At 63.7% G+C, this 10,164-nt stretch overlaps 2 protein-coding genes across 2 annotated transcripts in view; both read left to right on the plus strand.

The window, feature by feature from the left end:
* LOC102369672 (cytochrome P450 2G1-like) overlaps positions 1 to 1,802 on the plus strand; it is a 4,782-nt gene extending 2,980 nt beyond the window's left edge. The window contains exons 7-9 of the mRNA XM_006031395.2: positions 9 to 196; positions 444 to 585; positions 1,405 to 1,802. Coding sequence (XP_006031457.1) covers positions 9 to 196; positions 444 to 585; positions 1,405 to 1,655 — 581 coding nt within the window. The 3' untranslated portion in view covers positions 1,656 to 1,802. The remainder of the gene's footprint in view (positions 1 to 8; positions 197 to 443; positions 586 to 1,404) is intronic.
* Positions 1,803 to 3,931: 2,129 nt separating this feature from the next.
* Positions 3,932 to 8,358, plus strand: LOC102369937 (cytochrome P450 2B1-like). Its single transcript, XM_006031396.3, has 9 exons — positions 3,932 to 4,105; positions 4,483 to 4,645; positions 5,132 to 5,281; positions 5,715 to 5,875; positions 6,060 to 6,236; positions 6,356 to 6,497; positions 6,957 to 7,144; positions 7,440 to 7,581; positions 8,084 to 8,358. Exons 1-9 carry the CDS (start codon positions 3,932 to 3,934, stop codon positions 8,266 to 8,268), a joined length of 1,482 nt encoding a protein of 493 aa, XP_006031458.1. The 3' UTR covers positions 8,269 to 8,358.
* Positions 8,359 to 10,164: the final 1,806 nt, after the last annotated feature.

A 10,164-nucleotide genomic window follows, 5' to 3' on the forward strand; every position in this document is an offset into this window, starting at 1 on the left:
CCCCACAGCCAAGATCACGGAGGAGATCGAAGAGGTGGTGGGGCGGGGGCGCCTGCCGGCCATGGCGGACCGGAGCCGCATGCCCTACACCAACGCCGCGCTGCACGAGATCCAGCGCTTCTGCGACATCGTCCCCCGCAGCCTCCCGCACGCCGTGACCCGGGACACGCGCTTCCGCGGCTACAACATCCCCCAGGTACCGCCGGGCGCCGGGTCCCACCCGCGGGGTGGGGCCAGAGTCACCCCGCTGTCACCGATGGGGCCCTGCAGCTGGCAATCTCGGTTTGGGCCCCCCCCCCCCGTTTCCATTCCTAGCTGTGCCACTGCTGCAGAGGGGGAAACTGAGGCACAGAGCCCTGCTGGTAGCATCCCAGGACTGGGACCAGGAGTCCTCATCCCTCCTGCTCTGACCATCACGCTCTCCTTCCTTCCCGGCCGTGCAGGGCACAGACGTCTTCCCCGTGCTGAGCTCCGTGCTGCGGGACCCCAAGTACTTCAGCGAGCCCGACCGCTTCGACCCCGGGCACTTCCTGGATGAGCAAGGCCAGTTCAAGAAGAACTGCGCCTTCCTGCCCTTCTCCGCAGGTAGGGCACGGCTGGGCGCAGACCCCCGAGACCCCAGCAGCGCCCAAGGCCCCAGGGCCCTGCGGTGCTGGGCGCAGAGCTGGGCAAAATTTGGGGGTCAATGCATCGAGTCGCTGATTTTGGCTAAACCCGGTCCAGGGGTTGGGATGGTTTGAGACAAAGCGGCCTCAACCCCCAGGGAATCAAGGCACGGCCCCGTCCCATTTCAGAGCGGGAAGGGGAGTAGACGAACTGGTCCTTCCAGTGAGCAAAGCTTGCGCAAAGGGGTTTGCTCCACCCCAAAGCCAAAATACATTCCTGATCTTCCTGGCACATCCAGACAGCCGCCAGAGGGGCCAACGGGGCCTCGGGACTCCGGCGGGCGCGGGGTGCCCTGCGTGGGCGGCAGTGGTGCAAGAAATGCCCTCCCACGAGAAGCACGGGGGTCCGGGGTGACGGCGTCCCTCTGGGACCGTCTGCCAAGCTGCGGGGAGACGCGGGACGGGCTCCCGGGCATGGCGGGCACAGCCTGAGCTGCAAACCAGACAAAACGAGGGGCTGGGGTGACGACTGTGGATCAAAACAGTCCCCGAGAACGGGAGGCGGGCAAGGAGGCCAGAAGTCAGCTCCGTTCCCTAGATCTGCAACGAGGGCCTGGCCCAGGGGTGCAGCCCCCGGACCCCTGCCCCTGGCCCGTTGCCCCCACATCAAGCAATTTCTCCCGGTTCCCGGTTCAAACAGCACGCGGGCTGGGGGAGTACAATTAATTGGTGGGCCAGCGGGAATCGCCGCATTTTGTCCACCCCGGATTTAACCCCTCGGCTCCCCCTCCACCCGCAGGGAAGCGCAGCTGCCTGGGCGAGGGCCTGGCCAGCACGGAGCTCTTCCTCTTCCTGACCACGCTGCTGCAGAGCTTCACCCTGAGCTCCCCCGTGCCCCCCGCCGACATCGACCTGAGGCCGCAGGCCAGCGGCCTCGCCAACATGCCCCCGCCTTTCCAGCTCTGCGCGGCCCCTCGGGAGGAGCCGGAGCCGCTCCAAGCCCACGCGGGGACGGGGAGCGCGCGGCCGAGCCATGAGACGTCCGAGTGATGCAGTCGCCGGGCCAGGCCGGCATTGCTCCTTGGGGACCCGCCTGGGGTCCGGGAGGGAAGTGTCTGGAGCCTGGGGTCTCCTCCACGTGCGTCCATCGCCCGCCGCGAAGGGGCGGGGGCACGCGAGATGCCGGCTGCGCGGACCCGTCTCCGCTGTCTGCAGGCTCAAGCGGGTGGAGGGCGGCCGCGGCTCCCCCTGGGAAGTGATGCCCCCCCAGCACCGGTACCGCTCCCAGAGCTGCACCCTGGGGTTTCCGGTTCACGTCTCTGGGGCAGCACCAAAGCCCTCCCAGGTCCCGGGGCGCCTGGCGCTTTGCCCAGCAGCACTGTGGACACAGAGAGCCCGACACCAAGCCTCAGAGGCTCCCCCTGCCTCAGTTTCCTCACTCTCCGGGGTTGGCCCCGGGTCCTTTTCCCACCCGCAGCTCTGCCAGCCACCCCCACCCAAGCACGCCTCCCTCTTCCTCCTTTGCACCCGGAGAAGCCCTGCAAGTCTCCTCCTCCTCCCCAGGGAAACTGAGTCACGCTCCATTCTCCATCGGAAAGGGGATGGTCTTGTGCACCAGCTGCACGCTGCGGGGCTGGGGCTCAGGACACCTGGGTTCTCCCCCCATCCCTGCCACTGGTCTGCTGAGTTACCTCGGGCGAGACACTTCCCTGGTCCATGCCTCAGTTTCCCCAGCTGGAAAACGGGGAGGAAGCTGCCGAGGACTTGCAGGAAGTGCCCTGGGGGCCCTGCCAGAGGGGCCAAGGGCTGTTGCTGTGGCCTCATTCTGTGAAAGCAATAAAATATTGGGTTTTTAACGAGAATCTTTCCCAAACCTGTTATTGGGGGGCGGCTGGGGGAGCTCTGGAGAAGGACCAGTGAGGTCTGGGAAGGAAAGCAGAGAGCAGTTGGGGAGCCAGCCCTTGTCTGGACGGATGGGCACCGTCGACAGCCTGGGGAGGCTCTCGCGGGCAGAGCTGAGCTGCTGCCCCCAGGTCCCTCGGGTCGGATGGACAACTTAGCTGTGGGGAGACCGGTCCCCACATCGCCGGTCATGTGGCGCGACTGGCCTGGTCTGGGATGAGGACAGAGATCCAGCCCCGGGGTCCTCTGGGAGTCGTGTGCTAGAGAAGTGCCCGGGCCCTAAGGACAAGTTTCCCCTTGGTGAAAATCTCGCTATGACTTGTCCTAGATTCAGACAATCTTTGAAGATGAGGGTGGGCAGGGAGCTCAGGAGGTCGCATCCAGTCCAACCCCCTGCTCCAAGCAGGACCAGCCCCAACTCCATCATCCCAGCCAAGGCTTTGTCTAGCTGGGTCTTCAAAACCTCCAAGGATGGAGACTCCCCCAGCTCTCTGAGGAGCCTGTTCCAGTGCTGCACCACCCTTCTTATTTGAAAGTTTTTCCTAATATCCAACCTCAACTTCTCTTGCAGAAACTGGAGCCCATTGCTCCTCGTCCTGCCATCTGCCCCCCCTGAGAACAGCCCAGCTCCAGCCTTTTTGCAGCCCCCCGGCAGGGAGGTGAAGGCTGCTATTCAATCCTTCTCTTCTCCAGACTAAATCAGCCCAGGTCCCTCAGCCTCTCCTCACCAGTCCTGTCCCCCAGACCCTGGATCATTTTCCCTGCCCTCCCCTGGACTCGCCAATGTGTCCACATCCTTTCTGCAGCGGGGGCCAAACACTGGACGCAGGCCTCCAGGGTCGAGGCTGGGAGTGCCAGGTCGAGAGGGGAGTCGTGGGGGCTGTGGGATTGGAAAGGGGGTGAGAGATCAGGACGTGCACGCTGCCCGTTCAAACCTCTGCGGCTCGGACACACGACGCGGCTCCTCCGAACACTGCGCCAGCGCTGACGGTCGTCTTGCTGGGGCTGGTCCTGCCTCGGGCAGGTGGTTGGACCGCGTGGGCTTGGGGGCTCCCTTCCAGGCCCACTTCTCTAGGGAGTTCCCACCCGGCTTTGCCCCCATGTCCCACGAGCCGGGACAGAGGCCTCCGGGGTCCCCAGCACCCGCTCTCCAGCCCTCAGGCTGGCTCAGGTGTGCTCAGGCCCCGAGGCAGCTGCCGATGGGGTCTGGGCAATGCCCAGAGGCTCAGGCAGGACCCAAGCTCCCAACTCCCTGTGACATCCAGGTCCTAAATCCCCTTGGGGATAAAAGCTGCAGTGCTGGAGGCTGCACCTGAGCGGCCTGTTACAGAGCACAGGCGTCCTCCACACCCACTGCCGGAGGGTGCGGGTGCTTCCTGCCACTCCTTCCCTCTGCCTTCCCCCTGAAGCAGCTGCCTGCCGGCATGGAGCCTTGGCCCTGGATCTCCTCGCTGCTGCTGGTCCTCCTGGCCCTCATCCTGCTTCTCCTGCTGTGGGGCAGAGTCCCCGGGGGGCTGCCGCCTGGCCCCCAGCCCCTGCCCCTGCTGGGAAACCTGCTGCAGCTACGAGGCCAGCCCCTCCTCTGCTCCCTGCTGCGGGTGAGCACGGCCCCTGCCCACTTCCTCCATGGCAGCTATGCTCCAAGCACCCCTGCAACCCCAGGTGCACAGGCCAGGCCGACGGGGTGGCGGGTGCCTTGCTTGCACGCCCCTGGTCTGGCTGACCTTTCCCACTGGGATCTGGCCCTGCAAAACCCTAACCCTCTCCCCACCCCATGAAAATGGTCCTGAAACCTCAAGTTTTGTACCAAAAAAAACCACAGCTCCACTGTGTTGCCCGTAGGTGCCCTTGTGCCTCAGTTTCCCCAACTCTGACACGGGAAGGAAAGTAGCGCTTGCCTAGTGTTTGCACACATGCAGCCTCCGTCCCACATACCCCAGGTCCCTCTGAGCCCTGTGATCTCTCCCCATTGCAGCTGCGGGAGCGCTACGGCCCCGTGTTCACCGTCCACCTGGGGCCTCGGCCGGTCGTGATGCTGTGCGGCTACACGGCGGTGAAGGAGGCGCTGGTGGACCAGGCGGATGACTTTGGGGCACGCGCAGAGATGCCCATGACCCAGAGGACAAGCAAGGGCTGTGGTGAGGAGCACGCCGGGGATCAAGAAAGGGTCCCCTGCCCCCTCCCCGAACACACATGCACGCCAGCCCTGGAAGGTGCCGGCTCAGGATCCTGAAGGGGAAGGACATCATCATCCTCATATTGCAGACTTGGCCCTGAGCGCAGGACCGGGCTTTACATTCATCCTGGGATGTGGGCACAAAGCCCTAGGAGGTCACAGGGGCGCGTGTAGGAGGTAGACACTCGGGGTGCTCTCCACAGCCTGGCCTGGCCACCCCCAGCCTGAGCAAAGCACAGCCCCAGGCTTAAAAATGCAGCCCCAAGAGCAACCCGAACAACCTCCCCCTTCCCCAGCCCTCGGGGGCCCATTTGCAAGAAGCCAGTGGGGGTCTGCATTGGTCTGAGCCTGGCTGAGCTTCGTGGCTCACGTGACTCCAGCAGCTGGGGATTGGAGGGGAAGCATACTGGGGCCAGCTCACAGCCACAGGGCCTGTCACTGCGTGCAGGGATTGCCTTCAGCAACGGCGAGACATGGAAGCAGCTGCGGCGCTTCGCCCTGAGCGCCCTGCGGGACCTGGGCATGGGCCGGCGCAGCATCGAGGAGCAGATCCAGGAGGAGCTCGGGCACCTGCTGGGGGAGCTACGGCAGACAGGAGGTGCCTGGCAGGGGGCTTGGGTGATCCAGCTGCCTCTCCCCCTCTGCCCTGTTAGCCCCAAGATCCAGCTGGGCTTCCTGGCCCACAGTGCATTGCTCAGTCTCCCCTTGGCTGTGGCCTGCAGTGCATTGTGGGAGATTTAGATCAACCAGGGATCAGGGGCTCCTAAATCCCCCTTGTGGGCTGTCCTCAAGGGTGGGGGGAGGTGGCCACGCACAGACCTGTGGGACAGAGGTTGCTGGGTCAACTCTGCTGCGCTGCCTAGAGCAGCCTGGGGGTTGCTCCAAGTTACGCCCTGAGCGTGGGGCTCGTCGGGAAGGGGACAGAGCTGGAGGGGAGGGGGGCATCTTACCTTGCTCTTGCTGAGCCATGCGTGGCATCAAGCACCCTGGGCAAGCTCCTCTGGGCCCCACCAGCGTCTTTCCTGCCTCAGGGGCACCCGTGGACCCCACCTTCCTGCTGCACCGCTCCGTGGCCAACATCATCTGCTCCATGGTGTTCGGAGAGGGGTTCGACTACAGCGACTCCGAGCTCCAGGAGCTGCTGGACCTGACGCAGGAGAACGCACGGCGCTTGGACAATATCTGGGTGCAGGTAGAGGAGCCGCGGCGGGAGCGGGGCACATGACCCCGAGGACCCCGTGTGCCCTGTAATGACCTGACCCCTGGGTCACTGCCTCCCTGCTCCAGCACCCGAGCCCTGATCCCCCTCCTCCTGTGCCACAAAAACCCAGCACCAGGCCCATGATGCCCCCACCTCACTTTCCTGCCGCTTTCAGCTCTACGCCCTCTTCCCGTGGCTCCTGGGGCCTCTGCCCGGCCCCCATAACCGGCTGTTTGAAAACTTCGACGAGCAGAAGAGGTACGTGGCTAGGGTGGTCCGGAAGCATGAAGACACCCTGGAGCCTGCAGCCCCCCGAGACTACATCGACACCTTCCTCATCAGGATGCAGCAGGTGCGCACCGCGCGGAGGGCGATTCTGGAGGCCATGGGGCTCGACATACAGATTTCGGGTTTGCTTAGCACCCCGCCGGGCCCCGTCCTCGCCCCTCAGCCTCCCCCCCGGCTCTGCAGGAGGAGGGAGACCCCAGCACTCAGTTCCACCGGGAGAACCTCCTTGTCTCCGCCCTGGACCTGTTCTTTGCTGGCTCAGAGACTACCAGCTCCACGCTGCGATATGGGCTCCTGCTGCTCCTCAAGTACCCCCACGTTGCAGGTGATGCGCCCTGCACTGCTTCTCTCTTACCCCTCCTTGTATTGGCAGCAAGGGGCCAGCGTCTGCCCCCGTCCCGAGCACCCTTGGCTGCTGGTGCTGCCTCGACCACCCCCAACCCTGGGGGGTTACTTCCCTGGGCACTCGCCAGTCCCACCTATAAGCAGCAAGGGACGGGGTGGGTAAGGGCCAGGGAGATGGGACTGAGGCCCAGAGAGGTGCAGCGACCCGCTCAAGGTCTGAGAGGGAATTGAACCCAGGTGTCCTCACCCCCAGCCCAGCGCTCTCATCACACCTGAGCCCCCTCCAGGCTCTGCCCAATGCCCCCCCCCGAGCCCAGGTCTCAGTCTCCAGGTCCCCTGTGTCCACAGCCTGGCTTCGTTAGCCTTGGCCCCTCCAAAGGGCAGGGAGCAGCCCCCCAGCCTTGCCACCCTTGCAAATGCCTGTGCTCCTGTGGTGCAGAGAGGGTCCAGGAGGAGATCCAGGCCGTGGTGGGGCCGAGCCGGCTGCCCTGCGGGGAGGACAGGCAAAGGATGCCCTATACGGATGCCACTATCCACGAGATCCAGAGGTTCATTGACATTGTGCCCCTGGGGGTCCCCCGCATGACCACGCGGGATGCCCACTTCCGGGGCTACGTCATGCCCAAGGTAAGGCCCTGGCCCGGGAACCAGCATGTCGCCTGCTCAACCAGTCCCCGGCAGCTGTGAGCCAGCGGAGGGCTGTGCTGAGCTACCGAGGTGGGGCTCGAACCCGTGACCCCTTCACCCAGCAGGGCTGAGGGCCCTGTGAGCACAGCCCACAGAACTCCATGTGTTTAAGAGGCCGGGAGCAATTAGGGGCCGGGGCTGTGTCCTGCCACGGGGCCGTGCAGCTGCCTAGCGTGGGAGCAGACACCAGAGACTCAGGGAGGCGTCAGCAAACAGGCGTATTGCACCCCCCCAGGGCACGACCGTCTTTCCCCTCCTGAATTCAGTCCTCCATGACCCTGCATGGTTCCCAGACCCGGAGACCTTCGACCCCGCACACTTCCTGGATGACAAGGGCAGGTTCCGGAGGAATGCAGCCTTTGTGCCCTTCTCGGCAGGTCAGGCTGGGCGACATGCCAGCGCTGTGCTCAGAGAACTGTTCGAGGGGCCGAGCTCAGTCCCAATCGCTTCCCTGACATGGGTCACAAAGGGGGCCCTGGGGTTCACAATGGGTCTTGCATGGGGGAAGGGAATTGCACCCTCAAGGCTGCAGCTCAGTTGCTCCCATGTATGAGCCGGGGTTGAAGGCTCAGGGGGTTGTGACCAAGGGACACATTGCCCACTGCCAGCCTCCAGCCAGAGAGAGGGTCCTTCCACCTCTCCGATGCCCCCCAGTGCCCAAGTTTCAGCCTCCTTGTGCTCAGGACCTGTCACAACCTTGGCACCCATGAGCAGTGCCCCTGCAGCCATGGCTCTCATCTACCCCCGGGGCAGAGCAAAGCCACGGTCACCCAGTTCCCCACTCACTCAGGACCCCCCACCTTCTTCAGGGGCTCCTCTCTGCCTTGGGGCCCATGCATACCTGAGCAGCTGGTCCCTGACGCTGGCTCCTCTTGGCAGGCAAGCGGGCATGCCCCGGAGAGGGCTTGGCACGCACGGAGCTCTTCCTCTTCTTCACCAGCGTCCTGCAGCGCTTCGCCATTGCGTCACCAGTTGGTGCCAAGGAGCTGGACATCACGCCAGAGCACAGCGGGTTTGGCAAGGCCCCACCACGCTACCAGGTCTGCTTTACCCCGCGTTGGTGATCCTGGAGCACGGGCACCACTGTGGGGCCCCAGGTCGGTTCGGAGCAGGTGACTGCACCTGAGGCCTCACCATTAAATAGAGCCCGTCTTTGTCCATGGCCACGTCTCATCTCACTGCCTTCTTGCCCCTAGGAGATGGGTTGGGGCAGGCGAGCACTGCCACAGCCACTAGCTTGGGGAGTGATAGCGGGGTGTGCGGGTGGCAAACATACTGAAATGAACCAGACATGGTGTGTGTGTGTGTGTGTGTGTGTGTGTGTGTGTGTACGTGCGTGCGTGCATGTGTTAAAGAGACTGCAATGAACTGGACAAGGGGTGTTTCTGCGTATTTATGTACATGTGCGTGCATGTCAGACTGCAATGACCTGGACACAGCATGTGCGTGCCTGCGTGGAGGGACACTCCCTACCTCGGTTATCCCACCTGGCTATCTGCCTCCTGCTGGCTCCCATGGGCTGCCCAGCCCTTGCATGGAGCACAGGGAGCTCCTGGGTGCCGGGTGCAGTGGGAACAGAGAGTTCAGCCAGATCCACCCAGGGGCTGAGCCCATGCTCGGGGCAAAGGGCGTAGGCGGCTGTGGGGCGCAGGAGTGCGGGGCACGGCCTTGGCATCATAATGTCCTGAACCCTCAACAGCTGTGAGGGGGAGAGGAACGGGGGAAAATCCTACTCAGACCCCATCCCTCTCCCTTCCAGCACCACTCTCTGCCATGCTGGGACACAGGAGACCGGGCAGGATGGACCCGGGGTCTGAGCCAGGCCAGGGCAGCTCCTCGCTGCTCCCCTCACTGATACTGCTCTGCTCTGCAGGCACTTTGCACCATGCTCCCCTCCTGGGCTTTTCCTCTGCCTCCACCAAGCCAACCATGCCCCCACGCCCAGCAGTCGGACTCTCCTGCAGGTCCCTGGCCTCCCAGCTCTGGGCTGCAGGAAGGCCAAGAGGGCTCAGGACCCAGAGAGCTGGTGGGGTAAGGGTCTTGGGTCAGGACCCTGACTCACCTCGTGCTCTTGTTGGCTGTCTAGATGCTTCCTTCCCCCTGCAAAACCTGAGGACAGACAGGAGAGTATAGGCAGCAAGGGTCTAAGCCACGTGCCTTCCTTTGGAGCAAGGTGGAAGGCAGGACAAGCACCTGAACTGCCCAGCGAGCTGGCAAGGAGTGCCCGGCTTAGGGCTCCAGTTGACGTTACATGGGCATCGGCTCAAAGCAGGGAACAGACCCTGAACACGCTGCTTCACCCTCTTCACCGGACCCGCTCCCTTCCTGCCCACCCTCCCTGCTCAGCAGCACTCATGCCAGCCAGCTGCCAGGGGCTTGGGGCATCCCCCCAAGAAATGGGAGAGGGGGTCTGGAGCCCCTTGAGCACAAGGCAGCCTAGAACCCCAACCCGAACCTGCCAGCCTGTCTCCTGCCCATTTCCATGGCTGCCCATGCATGGAGAACAGCGTGGGGTAAAAGGGGGGAGGTTGTGGGCACCAGACATGAGGGGAGCTGAGAGCTCAGCCAGAACCACCCAGGCACTGGGCCCGTTCCCTAACCCTAACCCTAACCCTGTGGTTTGAGTTAACCCTATGGACTGGGCCCCTAATCCTAACTCTAAACCTCTGTGATCCAGGAGGTGAAACCAGTGCAAGTTGCAGCAGCCAAATTCAAAACCAGAGGGAGGGAGAGTGGGCAGAAGGGGAGGCATCCGTCCCGGCAGTTCCCTGGCAATGGGGGGTGGGGTTTCCCTTTCCCGGTGCCTTTAGCGGTAAGGGACATCGCTTTCCCATGGATGGATGTGTCCCAGGAAGGAAGTCTGCCCACATTGCAGGAATTCCCTGGGCTGCGCCTGCAGCCAGAAGAGATGATCATAGCTGCCCTCTCCTGACCTTCACAGCTTGGAATCCGCTGGTTCC

The sequence above is a fragment of the Alligator sinensis genome, unplaced genomic scaffold, assembly GCF_000455745.1.
Source record: "Alligator sinensis unplaced genomic scaffold, ASM45574v1 scaffold1667_1, whole genome shotgun sequence".
Lineage (NCBI taxonomy): Eukaryota > Metazoa > Chordata > Crocodylia > Alligatoridae > Alligator > Alligator sinensis.